General features: G+C 38.8%; 1 protein-coding gene across 5 annotated transcripts in view; it reads right to left on the bottom strand.

Moving 5' to 3' along the window:
• diaph2 (diaphanous-related formin 2) overlaps positions 1 to 21,400 on the bottom strand; it is a 780,284-nt gene that overhangs the window by 478,057 nt on the left and 280,827 nt on the right. For all 5 annotated transcript variants that reach the window (XR_011964075.1, XM_072594677.1, XM_072594675.1 and 2 more), the window contains 6 exons: positions 10,943 to 11,053; positions 9,803 to 9,921; positions 6,910 to 7,026; positions 5,960 to 6,078; positions 3,934 to 3,998; positions 438 to 542 (listed from right to left, as the gene is read on the bottom strand). Coding sequence is in view for 4 of the 5 variants with exons in the window: in XM_072594677.1 (XP_072450778.1) it covers positions 438 to 542; positions 3,934 to 3,998; positions 5,960 to 6,078; positions 6,910 to 7,026; positions 9,803 to 9,921; positions 10,943 to 11,053 (636 nt within the window). In the remaining variant the exon portion in view is untranslated. The remainder of the gene's footprint in view (positions 1 to 437; positions 543 to 3,933; positions 3,999 to 5,959; positions 6,079 to 6,909; positions 7,027 to 9,802; positions 9,922 to 10,942; positions 11,054 to 21,400) is intronic.

Raw genomic sequence — 21,400 nt, 5'->3', positions numbered from 1 at the left:
TACCTAATTTCAGTAAAAAGTTTTGTTTTGCAAGCAGTACAGGCAGATCATAGCAAACAAGGACATACAAGTCATAGGGTGCCTAAACACTGTGAGGCATATAAGGTTATGACTGCTTGGGAGGTGTACAAAAGCAAGGTCAACATTAGATTTGAAATTAGAGGTGTCCATGCAGCAGTCTGATAACAGCAGGGAAGAAGCTGTTCTTGAAACTGTTGGCGTTTATGTTCAAACTTGACTGGCAATAAATTTTGGCTGAACTAGTAACACCCAGATCCCACAAACTGATTTTTTTTAAAAAATTACTATCACTGTGACATGCATTGAAAACAAAATTACTATACGGTTCTCCAAAAATGTAAAATTTATTCTCAATACATTCTGACCTTACTCACATTATTCAACTATTCTTGTGCTGCAAAGCATAGATTTATTACCTCTGCTTCCAACTGATGGAGTTTTGTTTCAAGCTCTTTGATTTTTTCATCTTTTTTTTGACTTTCAGCCTGTGCCTCTTGTCGTGCTGTAAATTCTTCATCAAACTGAAACACGCATCAGTGAAGCCTTCAAGACATGCTCAGTTTAATCACAACATACACACATGTACTGATATACACATAGTTTTATTTTATATACATATCACCTAAATAAAACAGTTTGCTTTATTTTTCATATTCCAACTAACAAGCACACTTTTGGCAGTCTACTTTTTTATTTCTATTCAACTTAATCAGTTTTATCACAGATGATTCCCAACATATAATACTCTCTATTAGCAAGTGGATATTTCCAAAAAAATCATTCTTGATTATAAGGAAGGAGGATCAAAACACACTACAGTCCAAAAATAAGCATTGCAAATAGCAGAATGAAAATTGCCACAAATGCCAAGCTCTGTAAAGATCAACTTTAAATGAATGTCAACCAGTAAAGCTTTGGAAAGAGATGTATCAGAGCTGAAAATGTGTTGCTGGAAAAGCGCAGCAGGTCAGGCAGCATCCAAGGAACAGGAGAATCAACGTTTCGGGCATCAGCCTTCCTGAAGAAGGGCTGATGTCCGAAACATTGATTCTCCTGTTCCTTGGATGCTGCCTGACCTGCTGCGCTTTTCCAGCAACACATTTTCAGCTCTGATCTCCAGCATCTGCAGTCCTCACTTTCTCCTCCAAAGAGATGTATCACTTTGGTTTACAGACAATATAACCATATTAAATCACAAGGATATTTGTGCTCCCTAAAACGCTACTAAATCAGCTAATTAACTTGCACGATGAACAGATTAAGAATGCCCACAACTCAGTAAATCAAATAAGGGCCCAGATTTTCCAAAGCTCAGATAGCGGTTTCCATGGCAGTTGGGATATGCATGTCAGTACGCCTATGGGATCTCAGTATCGCAGTCTCCAAAGGAATAGCTCTGGAAGTTTAAGATTTCAAAGTGCAATTTCTGTGTGTTCAAAATCCTCAAAAAAAACATCCATTTAAATCAGAGAACTCTGCTACAATTAAAACTTATGCAGGAAAATTTGGAACATTAAAACCCAAAATAAAACTACTGGGTAACTATTAACCTGATCCCCCAACTTATCAAATACACCTGCAACTGCAACTCTCCTCCAGGCCTCATACATCCCTCAGACTTGGATCCAACACATCACTTCTTCTCCCTGGACCAGAAATACCGTTCCTATACCACTGAACCAGATATCCACCCTCCCACACTGCTGGAACTGACATCCCCCACCCCTCTCCAGAGGCCTGACAACACCCCACCTCCCCTCCAAGACCCAGTGCAACCTCTCTTTCTGCTAGCTCCAGGGTGTGACACACCACTCCCTCTCCACAAGACTTGACAACCCAACATCCTCACTCACCCACCCCATCGGGGTTAATTCACCAACTCCCTCCCATCTCAGTCCACTCCAAATGCTCAATTATACTGGGTACCCTACCCAACTGGCAACATAACCTCATGTTTATCTTTCCAATAAGCCCATTCAGAGGTGTCATTACACACCTCTCGTATGTGGGACTGAATCCAAGTCTCCTATTTCAGAGGTAGGGTGACTATCACTGCACCACAAGGGCATCTCTTGCCTACCTTACACACGTAGCCTTTCACTGGAGCTTTCCTAAATTGCTGTCTGTGCAGTGGGACATTTAAATCAAAGGTGGTGGAAACAACTGTCATGAAGAAGAGGGCATGATTATTTTATTCCGACTATCCTTCACAAGGACATTCTCCAGAAATAGGAAGCTCTATCTTTATGGGAGGATATTGGAGCAGAGTAGCAATCTGACTGTGATTGGGCTCGACTTTCCAAGGAGTGACAATGTGATTAAAGCTAACATTGATCTTCGAGTGCATTTGAAAAAATTAGACAAATGTAAAAATCAGGTGAAACTTGGTTCAAAAAATTTTACGTTTTACCCTGTCACACCATGATATGGTCCTGAAGAATAAAAAGCTCTATAATCAAAAAGACACAAAGCCTATTTCAAGACAATAAAAAAGCAAGTCCTCAAAGGCATTCCTTTTTGATCACTGTAAAGAATAATGACTCATTGCAATTCATTCTGCAACAGGACAAAGTGTGGAGCCACTTTACCTCACCCATTCCACAATCACTATGCTTTAGAAACTCAAAAGCTGGTGTTACTCAATCACTATTTAAAAGAGTAACACAGGAATGAAACATTTAGACAAAAGAACAGTACAACAGCACTGTCATTTTTTAGGTGTTTCATTATGGAAAAGAATGGACATGAGAGCTAGAGAATGTGCACAAAATAGATTCACCACCGTGATCCTGAGGACTAGAAATTTGTAAGCAGAAACTTCAGAGACTACATCCATTGGCTCCAAAATGTTAAGTGGACATTTTAGAAAAGAACTTTATAATCATAAATAGGCTTTCCTTGAGCAAACCAAGAATAATTCTCCATTTGGAGAATGAATGATGAGGAGTAATGTGCAATTTTACTAAAAGAGGGAGGAGAGAAATTAGGAGAGATTAATTTATGGACAGGCTTTTTTGGAGTATAGACTGCTTGACAAAATAACGTCTGAAGCTGAGACAGATAGGGAGAGAGCAAGGTGGTGGCATAATTTTACATTTCTTCAGCAAAGAACTGGCAAAGACACGATGGATCTAAAGGATTGTCTGTGCTCAAAACATTGATCCTTTTTGCACTCATTTATCAAATATTTTTGCTACTCCCTTAACTTTATGGTATCCTAACACTGGCCTCTCAATAACAAAAAAATGTAACTTTCTGGATGAAACTCATCATTCATATTATTGGGAGAGTTGAGTTTCATCATACTTGGATTCAGCCCTGCATCTGAGATTTTTCTCCAGCCTGCTCAATGCAAACCAAATTCAATTAGCAGTTTACTACAATGAACAGATATAAATATACATTTGAATGAAGAAATTTTATGAAGTGTTGGTAATAGAGTAGGAAGATACAATTAAACAAATAGCTCTTTGATGATAAATATAAAGGTGCAAATGATAAATGTCTTCCTCCTTTGTTTAAAACTTGTGCAATTCCTAAAGACTTAGGAGGGTAGATATAATTCTGAAAAAAAGCTATCATTCTTGTGACTGGACAGTATAAAAGCAAATAGACAGGATTGTCTAATTAGATCATTTTTTATAGGGTTTCTACTTTCTAATGTCTTTCTGTAGTCCTGAGAGTATTCCTCTCAAATTGAAGACTCAGGACATTCTGATGTATACGTAATGCTGATGTCTGTAATATGGGACAAATTGTGGCTTGATCTTATTAACATAACATGAACTTGAAGAAAAGTCCCCACCCCATTCACCTTTTTTGCCTTCGTTGATGACCACACGAAAAATACACAACTTTTTCAATAACATATGTAGCAAATTATGGCTTCAATTTTTTTTTTCTGCTACCTACCTTTTTGGAAAATTCTAATGCCTTTTGTTCACTTTCTTCTACTTTTGCTTTGTCAACACATTGATCTGTTGAGATAGACCAATTGATTATGTGTTCACACTTTCATTGCATCTTACAAGAAGAAACTGTATTTGAGCTGAACTCCAATACAAAGAAAATTCCTTTACACAGTCAATATTTGTGTGAAGGTTACATATAAATCTTCATAATCCACCATCAAATAAAAACAGTTCACCCACCTGCGGTGGAGTTTGGTTTTACAAGCTATAAAAAATACTCACGAGCATGGTATGACAAGCCCAATAAAATGCACACACAGTAATAATATGAAATAATTGAACATTGCTCTGGAAGTTTGCTAATCCCAGACTATTAAAGTCTTTACTGTTGTATGACCAATCATTTAATGGTGGGAATAACTTGTAAGAATTCTATCTAATATTCCTGGAAACTTCCATTAGAAAGTCAAGGATCTTCTAACTGTGCAATGTAGCATTAAAAATCATAGCACTTGTGAAAATATCAAAATTTCTATTAAAGTGCATTTAGTTCAACTAAGGAATATGCAAAACTGAATCTGAATAAAATTAACATAGTTAATGTAAGCATCTTTCAGTTAATTTCACAATTTATTCCAAATTTCTGCATTATTCAAATCTAATGAAGCAAAAGAATGGACTGAAGTGTTTTTGAATGCTTTCCAGGGTCTCATCATTCTGTATTTTCTGGCATCATCTGAATGCTAGTTAGGTTCAGCAAGAATTCACTCATTCCAAAACTTGGCTGTGCGTGGACATCCACAAATAGGCATTTATGTTCCAACTTATTTGGGTTGAATTTTTATCCAATAGTTAACTCAACTGAGAAAAGAATATTTGGCAGGAATTTCTGAGGAGTAACAATCACACACAGATTACTGCTCTGCACTTTACAAAACCAAAGAGTCTGTAGATCTGACAGAAGAGCACACAATGAGGGCTCCTTCAGGAGTGTGTTGGATGCTAAGTGACTATGCAGTAGGTTACCGAATGGGTAAAGTGACAGACAGTACTTCCTCTAATCTTTTCTTTTGTGTAGACTTCTGAGGTCCATGCATAGCAGTGACTTCGCGAACCAGAAGTTAATGTTGCAATCTGTACTGGCACATTCAGAATTATGCACGGAACATCAGAGCATCTGCAGGTGAGCTCAAAGGGAACACTGGTGCTGGGATGCGAAGTGGCAAGTGGACCAGGTATGCAATGGATTGCTGAAACATCAGGTACAAACATCTAACAACACAAGGTGGGGAGATGGCAGTGCCCTTGTAACAGGAGACGGGTGTGTTTGCATCAGAGCAAGAAAGGAGTAAAGGGGTGCAGTATCAGTACAGGAGAAGGTGTTGTCAGGTTATGGAGGGGTCAGGTCCAAAGTAGTTGGGCTGGGAAAAGCAGTGAGCTACTTTGGGGGATTAGTTGAATAGTTTGTCAGGAGTTAGACCATGTAATTAATACTCTAACATTTTTGAGTAACTATTTACATAACTGCAATTAAACACAGACATTCATAGAGATCCAGACATAGAGAATTGTCCAGTAGAATATTCCATGTTTCAGGAGTCTCCCTCAATGGGGACTCCAGGGGATCCCCATGTGAAACCCCCATCTCTGTTTCAGAAATGATCATCTCGCCATTAGAAAGTCTGGGCCATTAACTTGCGTTGCACAGCATTTTGTCACTGCAGAGACAAGAGCAAAGATCTGTACCCTTGAATCAGATCTATGTGGTATTCCTCAATTCTACCACATTGGCGGGTGCACTGATGACTAAATTAGCTACTTAATTCATCAGTTCATGAAAATGTTTATTTATTAAAGAGTCTTATTTTATTTCAAAGTATGTCATACTATTATCTACGTGTTTTTGGAACTTCCACAAAATTACAGCTGAGAATCAAGCAATAGAAAACTCAAGCATTATAAAAACTTCAAAATTGTTAACACAGTTTAAACGTTCAATCAAAAGCTGAACAAGTATTCAAACATACCTATAAGATGACTAAAATCTACATCTAATCGTTTACGGTATTCAAAGTCAGGATCTATTCCATTCCGATGCAATACTATCTGGGATACACATTCTTCAATAATCTTGTAATACTGAGGTCTAGAAGCACAATAATATAGAAAATGATTTTCATATAGAACTAATCAGAAGCAGCACAACACAAAACCTCACTGAAGTTCTTAACACTGAATTCAAAAGTGCATTGAATAAACTGAGCAAAAGATTCATACTCAATCACATCATGTTCAAGCTGAGAACATTTCAAAAAATATCCTACCCAAGACTTGCACATATGGTGTTAAAAAAAATCCGAGGCTCTATTAGAAAAATCAAACCTTAACCAGCTTGCAAAGAATTGGATTGGGTATTAGTGTCTTTTCAAAATGAAGGATAAATTAATAACTTGCATTGAAATATTTATTCGGTTTGAAAGTTATTCTCTATTCTCTACTAAAAATCAGATGCAATCACTAGATCTTCACATTTCCATTTATCTCATAAACTGCTTATCTTAGAAAGCCAATTTTAATTACCTCATAGTAACAAGACTCTTTTTTTTCTATTTGCGGAAGCAGAAACAAAAAAGAATCAAATACCATACAATAAAGTAGTAGGAAAAAAATTCCTAGCTTCTCAGTTTGACTTCCATATCCTTGTCTACATTTTGAATAACGATGAAAATTATACTTTCCTTTTGTGTCAATTACTCCAATCTAGGTTGAATACATTACTCTTACAAAATTTGCTTAGATGAACTGAACATAACCTGTTCAAAAACCATATTCACCAAGGGTGATACTGTGTACTACAAAAATTGGACATCTCATCTATTTACGCAAACTATTATTGAAATGATGATTATTTGGTTATTGTCATAAAACTTGACGGGAATTCAAAATATCAAAAATTCCACTCAGAGCGACCTCTCACCTGACATAATAATCATTCCTGATGAGCAGTAGATGTTGCAGCAGTGACAGAAAATAATTCTCCGCTGCAGTGTCCTTCACCATATTAGAGAGCAGATGGTACACTTCATTCATATCAGTACATCGGAAGTTAAGAATAAAAAAGCTAATAAAGTTTGCATTAGATTTTTATTTACATGTACAACATTAGGAAATAAAGTAACACCCAACATAACTTTTTTTTTACTGGAATTGAAAGTAAGTTCACACCTAGAAGTATAAAACTTGAGCATATTTTTCCAATACTGATTTGTCTGCTCGATTGTGGCATCTGATACTGAGATGAGTTTCAGAATCCAAATCTTCTCATCACGAAGACTGGCTATTTTCACCTTTCTCGCACCCTTGTATTCTGACTCATCACATCAGCTGCTAAAATCCTCATCTGTGCCTTTGTTGCTTCTTTACTCAACAAATCTAACATACTTCTGAATGGATATGCACACAGTGCCAAGATATGCTTGAAAGCATATAAACCTCCACGTATTATCACCTTAGAGTCACTTTGTCTGGCAACAATTCAATTTAAAAATTCACATTTTCATCTTCAAATCTCTCCATGGAATCACTTCCCTTATTGATATAAAATTCTCCAGCCTTACAGCCCTTTGAAATCTCTTCGCACGTCTAAGTCTGGCCTCTTCAGCACCTCAAGTTCCACCATAAGCAACTGTGCCTTTATCTTTGGATTAGATTAGATTACATTACAGTGGGGAAACAGGCCCTTCGGCCCAACAAGTCCAAACTGACCGCCAAAGCGCAACCCACCCATACCCCTACATTACCCCTTACCTAACACTACAGGCAATTTAGCATGGCCAATTCACCTGACCTGCACATCTTTGGACTGTGGGAGGAAACTGGAGCACCCGGAGGAAACCCACGCAGACACGGGGAGAATGTGCAAACTCCACACAGTCAGTCGCCTGAGGCGGGAATTGGACCCGGGTCTCTGGCGCTGTGAGGCAGCAGTGCTAACCACTGTGCCACCGTGCCGCCCATCAATACAGTGGGGACCGAAACAGCATTTTAACAAGCTGCAGCATTGGAGCTGATCAGCAGAAATGGCAGTGGTGGGATTCGAACCCACACCCCTTTCTAGACTGGAACCTGGATCCAGCGCCTTAGACCGCTCAGCCACACTACTCCAGAGATGTCCAGCCCTCTAAACATTTGTCCCCTCCTTTAGTGGACTTTAAGATGATCTAAGCAATTTCTTATCCAGACATTTGGACACCTGTCTTGTATCTTTTCATGTGGTTCATGCTCAAACAGATTTGATACTGTTCCTGTGAAACATCTTTGGATGTTATGATGGCAAAGATGTTATTTACGTGGAAATTTTTGGAATAAATAAAACACAGCAAACTATGACAGCAAACTGTCGATACAAATAAGAATATAATGAAGTAAATCTTTATTTCCTAAAAAAGAACAGGTTTGCCCTCATGCAGTTCATTTCAAATATAAATCAAGAGAACTTTTAGATATACTTCATGACCGAAAAAGTGAGGCATTTCACTGGGATGAAAAGAGCTTCAGCAGAGAGATTATGTTAAGCAAACAGTATGCAATCGCAATTGGAGCTAAGAAGCATTGTGTATTTTTTTTTAAACAGAAAGAGCACATTATTAAATGAATGGTTAAGCCAAACTAAACAGAACTGCAAGTTAAAGAAGATGTCGACAGAAAATAGAAGAAGTCATGCATATATTCCCTATAACTATGACCAAAGACAACATTTCACAAGAAGGAATAACATGACTAAATTCTGATCCAACTACAGTCAAACTAATCAGTTTGTTATACTGGTCTCACTTTCACTGACAAACCATTTCCTATCCATAGCCCTTTCTTCTATCCATACAGAACAATAATTTTAAAATGCCATGAACAACCAAACAGACCAGCCATTTCAAATTGTTGGCAAATAAGTTGACATTTGAAATCTTTATAAAAAAAGCTCCCAAATCAGGTGCCAACTCACTCATCAAGTGTTAAAGTGAATCAAATGTCACTGTTTTGAAATGTCATCAGCATCTAATGCAAAGAGTGGACATGTTTTAAACTCCCCATACATCTTCAAAACACAGTTCATGTCACCTGCTTGAACCTTTACGCTCAGGTTTCAGAAACTGGTAAATAAAAAAAATGAACTTGAGAGTGAAAAATTGAGTACTAATTAGAGTACAGCATTTCCTGGATGAACAGCAGGTATTATGTTACTCACACAGCAAGTATGTGGTTTTGGGACCAGAAAAGTTGCATCATTTTTTATACAGCAAATTATGGCAATTGTAAGTTTTCTGTAATAGATAATTTAAGTATATAACATTTCTGCTTTCTCACTCACTTTCATATATGCAACTAAAAATAAGTTATTGAAAGACACATTGTGAAGCATAGACAAATCATGGTTGCCAAAAATAACAAAAAGAAACAAATTGCATTAATACAACATGCTCAGGAGAAGAATGACTTCAGGGAACATCTCATGAATGGTTTTGTTCATTAACAAGAATCTGTAATTAAAAATACGATTCAGAGACTACTGTTTAACCGAAGATGGGGTTGGCAGGTCTATTTGTGCCATCACTTTAATTAAGTTAAAAATATAAGCACACTTCTCATGTTTAATTGAGTAATAAAATAAAATGCATAGAGAGATGCATTTGTTTTGATAGATAATGAGCTTGCAATGAAATAATCTGTCATTATTTTAACACGACAAAGCTTTCCTACTCTAGTTTGTTGACAAAATAAATTGGCTCAAAAACCATAAAAAGTAGAAAAGAATTGCCATGTTGAAATGAACTAAACAAAAACAAAAAGAAATAATAATTTGACAAGGATATTCCATCTCAGACCGGATGTCTTCCAGTCGATGTGACACCTCAATGAAGTCTTCTTCTTTGTTTTCATCGAACACTTTTAACTGAATATCTAGTTCTTCATTTTCTTTCTCTTTCAGCACCTAATAAATCCAAAAATACACTCACATACACATCATATGAAAGTTGAAGAACAAAAGGAAGTAGGGCCTGGACCAGGTTATCACACCAAAGATTTTGATTAACAGATTCTTTGTTTATGTTAACAATGCTGCACAGCTCACTTCAAACTTCAATAAGCTTCTTATATCTGTCCAACCATTACTAAAGAAAGACAAGGAAATGGATTAAACTTGGGCAGTTAAAAACCAACAACACTGAATTCAAAGCATTATTTTAAGCATTTCCCTTGCAACTACAAATACAGCGATTCCTCCAGAACCAATATTCATAAATAAGCTATCACCATCAAACCAACAGCAAATACTAAGCATACATCATGTCAAGGTGATACTTCCCTTTCAATGGACACCTTGCCAGATATGGAGAAATTTATTGCCGAGGATATGGAACACACAGCAAATCAATGTGAATGATGGGCTGTACTAAGCTTGTCAATTTTGGAGACCTGTTTCCACATTCTTCCCATCTTCAGAGCCAATGCTCCTTCCTAACAGTCTATTACAATAGCTTTTTTTGTGTGAAATAATGTCAATTTCATCAAAATCACATGCAATACTTTCAATAAAATACAAAATGCTTTGCACTGTAATAACTTATAAAATCTGATAAATGAAATGTCAGCTAAAAATTGAAGTCATTAGAAACATATTTTTCCTTCCCCAACTTCCCTGCCATCCCTACCACAAATGGATGACACTCGAGCTATCAGAAAGATCACCTAGCAAGAAATGCTTTTAACAAGTTAAGGAGCTTGTGAAGCTTTATGAAGAACTTTTCTTTTAAAAATGCTTCATTTATGATTCCCTTGAAAACCTTGCTGAAGCCCTTTGTGAGGTAAAACACTTTTATATCAGTGACTATTTTATTTCAATCATCACAAGCCATGATGTAACCTTATAACCCAATTACTACCATTTTCAAACATTTTTGTTACTTTGTTTCACACATGCTATATTAAAAAAAACTCTTAATTCTTCTTACAGGAAGTATCTTTTTCAACCCACAACGCAGGAATTCATTTCTCAAGTGTATCCTGAAATCTAGATCATCTGGAGATGTGACCAAAGCATTAATTAACTGCATGCATGCGACCTAAAGAAAGAAAGAAAAGCACTCAATTTTAGATGGATAAACTAGTTCAAGCAATATTACAATCAACACTAAATTTGCTTAAATGATATCAAAGGAGTTTACAATTTAACAAAGAATGGAAATAGCAATCATATTTCATTGATCACTTCATTTAATTTAAGATTTCAGATACAGTCATCATTTAGTTTCATAGAAATCTACTCCAATATCAACAACAGGTACTGCGAGCAAAACAAAATGTTCAGAATGGGAATGCAAATCACAACTTTTCTTCCACTGATTGCAATCTGCTTGTAGCGAACAACTATTGTAGCTCATATGTCAGATATAACAATAATGAAGAAAAAACTAAGCTGTTAAAGGATAAGTCAAGGACAGTGCTATAAATATCACTGTTGTGAAGTTTAATGAATATGTACAGTCCAAAGAGAATGCACATAATAATTAATGGCACGGATGTAAATGAGCAGTAATTAGTTGTACAGCAATTGAGTCCAAGTAGTAAAACCTCATTTAATACAGTATTACTTACATATAAATTGTAAAAGACCAGCATATCTACAAATTACAAGCGGGAAAAGATTAAAAGGGTGAATGGTGTTTATGGATAGATATGGAAGGGAATACAATAATAAGCCAGAATCACATTAATCAACTCAAAGACAAGACCATTAAAATACCCACACAGTCCCAAAGAAATAAATATCTTACTAACTTTCTGAAAGCTTAATTCATTCCATAACTATCATGTTTCACAAAATAGCTGAAATCACCATTGTCCCTTCTGCAGGGTCTGACAGTGAGATGCAAAGATTACTGTACCATCACTGGGCAGAGCAGAACCAGAAAAAACCTCTGAACAAGCATGGCCACATCTTATAAATGCTCTGCCTCCAACTCAAATACAACTGTGGGTCTTCACAGGCACCCAGATGACAATGGTGATGTGCCCAGTGCAAGTGGGCAGCAGATAAAGACAAAGGCAAAGGCAACTGCAGGCAGTCCTTCTTGGAGGATGGAGGATAAACACAGCCTTGTTCAGCTGGACATGGGTGCAAATCCGCCAAACTCACAGCAAAGGAGATTCTGCCTTGAACATCAGTTTCTTAATCAGTTTGTGTGCATCACCCTGACTCGACACATGAACTTCTGTTGAAGGGCTCCTGCCCGAAATGTCAATTTTCCTGCTCCTCGGATGCTGCCTGATCAGCTATGCTTTTCCAGCATCACTCTAATCTCCAGCATCTGCAGTCCTCACTTTCGCCTACATGAACTTCTCCATTCAGAAGGTACTTAACCTCATTGGGAGTCCACATGAAGTACCACATAGGAGGGCCAGCACGGATTGTGATCTGATGTTGTAGAATACACTTTGTAATCTTGACCAATCAGTGGTTTGGAGAATGTTTAGAGAAGATGTCAGTCAAACATAAACTGGTTTCCAAATCTAGCAATTCAAAGGATGAGGCAATTACTGGGGAGGTAAGGTGCCATCTTTTGCAAGAAGTCTGTTTGTGCCTTCAAACAGAGGGATGATCTCTGGAACAGGGACCAGCTAAAGATTGCTGTTGCACCGATGGGAAAGTAGCTAGTACTGGCACTTGAATGACCAGGACAACCATCACATGGATCTCAGCTGAAAGGTGAAATAATTTGAACAAGTGGTTGAGCACAGAGATGACAGCACAGGGTCAATGATATGCTTCATTTTTTAAACAATAATTATTCCTTTTTTTCAAATTTTGAACATCATTTTAATATTGACACACAAAATCAGCCATCTGATTTCCCCTCTATGTATGGTCAGCACAGACAGTGCGTGAAGTGAAACATTTGTGTGCTGACAGTGAAAACGGTGGGCAGATGAACATTCCACATACACTGGAAGAGTTCATGACTTGGTGGTGCAAGGTCTTAAATTTGGATTGGCTTAGATTCCCGACAGTGTGGAAACAGGCCCTTCGGCCCAACAAGTCCACACCGACCCTTCAAAGGGCAACACACTCAGACCCATTTCCCTCTGACTAATGCAACGAACACTATGGACAATTTAGAATGGCCAATCCACCTGATCCGCACTTCTTTATTTGGATTGTAAGAGGAAACCGGAGCACCTGGAGGAAATCCATGCAGACATGGGGCGAATGTGCAAACTCCACATAGACAATTGCCCAAGGCTGGAATCGAACCAAGGTCCCTGGCACTATGAGGCTGCAGTGCTAACCGCTGAGCCACCATGCCACTCCATTATTTATTTACGTTATTTAGACTTTGTGGCTCTTGATGTGTGTTGGAAAAGATTTAATAATCAACTTGGCAGTATTTCTGGAGTCACAATTTTAAGTCAACATGTGTCAGAGAGCATGTGGCTACGATGGGAATTTGTTTGGTTTGTAAGACTTTTATGATCAAAGAGAGTAAACATTGAATGCAATTAGCTTGCTTTCAGTTTAAAATAATTTAGGTTTTTGTTTATTTCAGTCATACAGATGTATAGCATGAAAACAGACCTTTCGGTCCAACCGGTCCACGACGACCAGATATCCCAACCCAATCGAGTCCCACCTGCCAGCACACGGCCCATATCCCTCCAAAAACTTCCTATTCATATACCCATTCAAATGCCTTTTAAATGTTGCAACAGCCTCCACCACTTCCTCTGACACCTCATCCCATATACATTACCACCCTCTGTACGGAAAAGTTGCTGCTTAGGTTCCTTTTATATCTTTCCAGTCTCACGCTAAACCTGTGCCCTCTAGTTCTGGACTCCCTGACCCCAGGGAAAAGACTTTATCTATTTATCCTATCCATGCCCTTCATAATTTTGTAAACCTCTATAAGGTCACCCCTCAGCCTCTGGCGTTCAAGGGAAGACAGCCCTAACCTGCTTAGCATTTCCCCATTGCTCAAGTCCACCAACCCTAACAACATCCTTGTAAATTGTTTCTGAATCCTTTCAAGTTTCACAACATCTTTCCGATAGGAAGGAGACCAGAACTGCACACAATATTCCAACAATGGCCTAACCAACGTCCTGTATAGCCGCAACATAACCTCCCAACTCCTGTACTCAATACTCTGACCAATAAAAGAAAGCATACCAAACACCTTCTTCACTATCCTATCTACCTGCGACTCCACTTTCAAGGAGCTATGAACCTGCACTCCAAGGTCTCTTTGTTCAGCAACACTCCCCAGGACTTTACATTTAAATGTATAAGTCCTGCTATAATTTGCTTTCCCAAAATGCAGCACCTTGCATTTATCTGAATTAAACTCCATCTGCCATTGGCCCATCTGATCAAGATCCTGTTATATTCTGAGGTAACCTGCTTCACTGTCCACTACACCTTCAATTTTGGTGTCATCTGCAAACTTACTAACTGTACCTCTTATGCTCACATCCAAATCATTTATGTAAATGACAAAAAAAGTAGAGGACCCAGCATCGATCCTTGTGGCACTCCACTGGTCACAGGCCTCCAGTCTGAAAAACAACCCTCCACCACCACCTTCTGTCTTCTACCTTTGAGCCAGTTCTGTATCCAAATGGCCAGTTCTCCCTTTATTCAGTGAAATCTAACCTTGCTAATCAGTCTCCCATGGGGAACCTTGTCAAATTTCTTGCTGAAGTCCATATAAATCGCATCTAACACTCTGCCCTTATCAATCTTCTTTGTTACTTCTTCAAAAAAACTCAATCAAGTTTGTGAGACATGATTTCCCGCGCACAAAGCCGTATGGACTATCCCTAGTCGGTCCTTGCCTTTGCAAATACATGTACATCCTGTCCCTCCGGATTCCCTCCAACACTTGTCCATCACCGACGTCAGGCTCACTGCTCTATAGTTCCCTGGCTTGTCCTTACCACCCTTCTTAAACAGTGGCATCATGTTAGCTAACCACCAGTCTTCCGGCACCTAACCTGTGACCATCGATGATACAAATATCTCAGCAAGAGGCCCAGCAATCACTTCTCTAGCTTCCCAAAGAGTTCTAAGGTACACCTGATCAGGTCCTGGAGATTTATCCACCTTTATGCGTTTCAAGACACCCAGCACCACCTCCTCTGTAATATGGACATTTTGCAAGATGTCACCAACTATTTTGCTACTTTTTATATCTTCCATATACTTTTCCATAGTAAATACTGATGCAAAATACTCATTTAGCAGGTCCCCCGTTTTCTGCGGCTCCACACAAAGGCTGCCTTGCTGATCTTTGAGGGGCACTATTCTCTCCCTAGTTATCTTTTTGTCCTTAATGTATTTGTCAAAACTCTGGATTCTCCTTAACTCTATTTGCCAAAGCTATCTCATGTCCCCTTTTTGCCCTCCTGATTTCCCTCTGAAGTATACTCCTACTGCCTTTATACTCTTCTGAGGATTCACTCAATCTATCCTGTCCATACCTTACATATGCTTCCTTCTTTTTCTTAACCAAACCCTCAATTTCTTTCGTCATCTAGCATTCCCTATATCTACCAGCCTTTCCTTTCACCCTAACAGGAACATACTTTCTCTGGATTCTCGATATCTCATTTCTGAAGGCTTCCCATTTTCCAGATGTCTCTTTACCGGTGAACATATGCCCCCAATCAGCTTTTTAAAGTTCTTGCCTAATACCATCAAAATTAGCTTCCTCCAATTCCTCAACTTTTAGATTGGTCTATCTTTTTCCATCAATATTTTAACTCTAATTCTATTATGGTCGCTGGCCCCAAAGTGCTCCCCAATTGACACCTCAGTCACCTGCCCCGTCTTATTTCCCAACAGTAAGTCAAGTTTTGCACCTTCTCGAGTAGATGCATCTACATACTGAATCAGAACATTTTCTTGCACACACTTAACAAATTCCTCTCCATCTAAACCCTTAACACTATGGCAGTCCCAGTCTATGTTTGGAAAGTTAAAATCCCCTACCATAACCACCTTATTATTCTTACAGATAGCTGAGATCTCCTTACAAGTTTGTTTCTCAATTTCCTTCTGACTATTAGGGGGTCTATAATACAATCCCAATAAGGTGATCATCCCTTTCATATTTCTCAGTTCCACACTAAAAACTTCCCTGGATGTATTTCTAGGAATATCCTCCCTCAGCACAGCTGCAATGCTATCCCTTATCAAAAATGCCACTCCCCCTCCTCTCTTGCCTCCCTTTCTGTACTTCCTATAGCATTTGTATCCTGGAACATTAAGCTGCCAGTTCTGCCCATCCTTTAGCCATGTTTCTGTAAATTGCTATGATAGCCCAGTCTCATGTTCCTAACCATGCCCTGAGTTATTCTGCCTTCCCTGATAGGCCCCTTGCATTGAACTAAGTGCAGTTTAATTTATTAGTCCTGTCTTGTCCCTGCCTGCCCTGACTGTTGGACTCACCTTTGTTCTCAACTGTACCAGTCTCAGATTAAAATCTTTCCTCCCCCTTCCCAACCAACCTACCACGTTACTAGATTAAATCCTACGTAACTCTGTAATCTCCCTTCAGAATCTCAACCTTTTCCCTTCCTACATCATTGGTTCCAATGTGGACAATAACCTCTTGCTGGGCCCTCTCCCCCATGAGAACATCCTGCACCCTCTCTGAGACATCCTTGAGCCTGGCACCAGGGAAGCAACACACCATTCTGCTTTTTCGCTGCCGGCCACAAACGTCTGTCTGTACCTCAGACTAGACAGTCCCCTATCACAATTGATCTCTTGGAACCCGACATACCCCTCATTGCATTAGAGCCAGTCTCAATACCAGAAACTTGGCTGTTCGTGCTACATTCCCCTGAGAATCCATCACCCCCTACATTTTCCAAAACAGCATACTTGTTTGAAATTGGGATGGCCACAGAAGGCTCCTGTACCAGCTGCCTAACTCTCTTACCTTTCCTGGAGTTAACCCATCTATGTGACTGTATCTGAGACTTTCCCCATTCCTATAACTGCCATTCACCATATACTGTCACTGTTGCAAATTCTGTCTCTCCAACCGATCCATTCAATCTGGTAATTTTCCCAGACGCACTCCGATGTCCATCGATACATGAATTCAAACAGCAAAGGCAGTAACTGTGCAGGTTCACTGCTGTGTCAGTTTCTCGCACTCTCTCTCTCTTGCACTGACCTCACCATGTGCTTCCTTTGTCTGTTCTTCTCCCTTTTAAAACTGCTGTTGTTTTGACTTTTTTTTCCAAAGTTCCAAAACAATGCAACAGCATATAAAATAGTAATTGCTGCTCCTGAAATTCAAGGAAATCACCTCCAACACCTAAAATACCTCAACAGCCAGAAATTTTTCCCATTCAAAACACAGACTGGAATGCTTTTAATGCCAATTTACAGAAGAGGGTAGATGTAAGAACAGCTTCTCCTGGAGGTATGACTTAGTTCAGAACAGTTAAGAAAGAGGGTATGAGAGAGTAAGGTTTACAGTTGGAAAATTCTGAGTCAGAAACATTATGTCAGAAAATTGAAGGAAGCATTTGAAGCCAAAAAAGTTTAAACTCAGTTGTGAGAATAATCAAAGAAAAGTTTATTAGATTAGATTAGATTCCCTACAGTATGGAAACAGGTTCTTCGGCCCAACAAGTCCACACCGACCCTCCAAAGAGTAACCCACCCAGACCCATTCCCCAAACCTGTCTTTCCCCGACTAATGCACCCAACACTATGGGCAATTTATCACGGCCAATTCACCTGACCTGCACATCTTTGGATTATGGGAGAAAACCGCAGCAACCGGAGAAAACCCACACAGGCACAGGGAGATTGTGTAAACTCCACACAGTCACCTGAAGTAGCCTACTGATTTTCCCTCTATGTATGGTCAGGACAAAAGAGGCACTGCGTGAAGGGAAACATTTGAATGGTGACAGTGAAAACGCTGGACAGATGAACATCCACATAGTTTATTAAGCTGTCCAGATTGGGAATAGGAGAAAACAATTAAGTCAAACTTGCAGATTTGACAGAAAAGGTAACACTGTCTCTGATATGAGAGTATTGCAAAGTTGTGGTGTTGAAATAGGTGGAATTTTGTTCTTTTGTTTACAAATCTTTCAAATTGTGTTATATGTAAATATCTTGGTTTGTTCTAGTTTATCTTCTCCTTTATTTTATTGCTAAAATCAAGTCTGCAGCAATGTGTGCTTGTGGTTCATGAAAAACCAATACATAATAACATCAGCTGAGATCATCCTAACTTCTAAATACAATCTTTGATGAACATGATTTGCAGGTGCTGGTGTTGCGGATTGGGGGGCACAACATTAAAAATCACAACACCAGGTTATAGTCCAAAAGGTTTATTTGGAAGCACTAGCTTTCGGAGCACTGTTCCTTCATCAGGTGGTTGTGGAATATAAGATTGTAATTCACAGAATTTATAGCAAAAGTTTAGTGTGATGCAACAGAAATTATATATTGAAAAAGACCTGATTGTTTGTTAAGTCTCTCATCTTGTTGAATGGGCACTTTGGTTTCAGTTCTTTCATATGTAAATTCCAAAACTTTCCGGAAGGATGCGTCGGACAATTTGGGTAATCCAATGATTAAGCTAATCCCAGAGTCCCCTGTTCCCAAAACCTCTTCTATCTGGATTTGAAAGTACAGTCTACTTCTCACAAGTATGGCATCGGTGAACCATGAGATGAAATGTGCATTTCTATTGGTAAGGTGCCATCAAGGTCCACAGCTAAATCTTGTAAGGAATTTGAAGATGTTCAAAGCCACAGAGACTTTCAAGGCATAAGCAAGCAGAGCTATGAAGTCTTCCATGCGGAGGACACAAACATGTGCCTAGAAGGTTAAGCTCTCCTGTGAAATCAGTTTTCCATCATTTATACACAGACGGTACCACTGAAAGCTGCACTCTGTGATGGTATGGACCTTATTGCCTGCTTGAGCCCTTCTTCCCTGGAATGTGCCTTTATTACAGATTTTGCTCCTTAAAAACATTCGCTCTGAACATGGGTACTATGCTACCAATGCCTACTCAATTATATCTAAAGGTCAAACTAACCTCTTCTAATGCACTTAAAATGCCAACTGAGTTACAACCACTTGCACCACACAACTGCAGAAAAACGATCTCCCACAGCCAAAGTGAGTCACAAATAGCACCTAGCACATTGGCTTAGTATCCCAAACTCTTTTTTAAACAATCATGACAGGTTTTCTGCCATGTATCCACCCTTATGCACCTGCTTTGCCCAATTGCAGCTCCAAACAAATTCACCATATCTCTCACAAGCTCTCAATTACATTTTTAACAAAGTTAATTCCACTCAGCAGACCAGATAGGTTAGGACTGGCTCTCCTCCACCTTGATGAAGACTGCCTGTGGCAGGAGAGGCCACACTAGTAATTTAATCACTTGTCTGCATTCCTTCCAACACATGAAAGACATTAAAAATACAACCCTAGGTCTTTAATGTGTGTTCTTACCTGCCTTTTTAGTTCTATCAAGGCAAAAGGGGAGAAATTATTTCTGGTAATCCAACTAGATGAATACAACACACTTATATTAGTAAACCTGTCAACTTTAATGCAAATATTATGACTTTTTTTATTAATCAATTAAAATCAAGAATTGGCATAACAGCTTAGCTGTTGAATTTTGAACACCAACACTAATTTTTAAGTCAGATGCTTTTTAAAATTTGGGATATTATCTGGACTTGGTATAATCAATGTTATGGTCTACAATGCTTCTGTAACAGACAGTACAGGTAACACTTATTGTTCAGTCTGGTCCAGCATGTAAAGGTTTCTCGGACTGCCCCATGGCTCAATGGTTAGCACTGCCACCTCACAGCATCAGGGACCCGGGTTTGATTCCACCCTGTCTGTGTTGAGTTTGCACGTTCGCGCGGTGTCTCAGGTTGCTCTGAATTGCGCTCTCAGTCCAAAGATGTGAAGGTTGGATGGACTGGCCATGTTAAATTGCCCATAGTATCAAAAGATGTGCAAGCAAGATGGATTAGCCCTGGGAAATATATGTTACAGACAAAGGATAGGGAAGTTGTCTGTGAGAGATGCTCTTCAAAAGGGCCAGTGTGGATTCAATGGCTAAATGGCCTGCTTCCTGACTTAGGGATTCAAAGATTCTAACAAAACTTCAAAACATATCACTGATTGGGTCCTTTATAATTAGTGTTTTGCATTTATGCTCACCAACTTTACTATACAGTCGGTTCTACTATAATGCGCGTTCCTTCAACTCAAATTGGCTTTAACACGATTAAAGAATTTAGACCATTTATTTGTAGAACACAAACTTTCCACACCTATATTGGCCTAAATGCAGTTCTGGCCCCATTAGTTTAAATGGTGTGGCTGCTACACAATTTTCTTAACACAAGATCACACGAGAACAGAACTACCACGCTATATCAGAAACAACTGCACAATAAAGTTGGTGAGCATAAATGCAAAATATTAATTGTAAAGAACTAATCAGTGTTACGTTTTGAAATTATGCCAGAATCATAGAATCCCTTCAGTGTGGAAGTGGGCCATTTCTAAAGTGTCAGGAGCAAAAGGAATGCTTTCCTAGTGGTCAAGGATATTCAGCCTCTGATGTTCAGGTGAGCATCCTCCAAGGTGGCCTTCAAGATAAACAACGTAGACACACTGAGTAGAAACTGATAGTCAAGTTCCATACCCATGAAGATGGCCTCAAACGTGACCTTGGGCTCATGCTACATTTCATGTAACTCCAGCCTACTGTTCTGTATTTCTAAAATCTTCCTTACTGCCCTGTTTGGACGCTGATTTATTTCCAGCACCACTTTAATTTCATTTTTTTTGTAATTAACTCTTTGTCTCAATTAATCACATTATAGGTCATTCCTTCATTTGCTATTCAGTTGTTGACATTTTACGCACACTTGATCACCAGCAGAGAGGTATTATTTAGCCTGTCAACAGTCAACTCACACCATTTGTATGATCGTTTGATCTCTCTGCCTATAAATGTTCCTGTGTGGTTCTTTTCATTCCACCTGATGAAGATGAAGTGCTCTAGCATTGTTCTGGTTTCAATATAAGCAAGAGACTCAAGGAAATATTTACTCATGTAAAAAAAACTCAGAAAATGAATTTTTAAAATTCTAGATCTCAAAATTATATTTAGGTAATGGTCTTGTGGCGATGAGCAAAAACACAACGTAGAAAAATTGCAATTCTTCCACTGCAGGGGATTGGTCGATGTGAGCCCCAAGTTTCCATAGGTATCATAACAATTTAATTTCACTGATACACAAACCTGGCAAGAAAGATGCAACATTAAATCTTCACTACTTCAGCATGACTGTAAGGAAAAATGGTTCTGCCCTTTTGTCGTTGCCAG

This window comes from Chiloscyllium punctatum, chromosome 25, assembly GCF_047496795.1.
Source record: "Chiloscyllium punctatum isolate Juve2018m chromosome 25, sChiPun1.3, whole genome shotgun sequence".
Lineage (NCBI taxonomy): Eukaryota > Metazoa > Chordata > Chondrichthyes > Orectolobiformes > Hemiscylliidae > Chiloscyllium > Chiloscyllium punctatum.
Note: the sequence above shows the minus strand (reverse complement) of the source record. Positions and strands in the feature narration are given on the sequence as shown.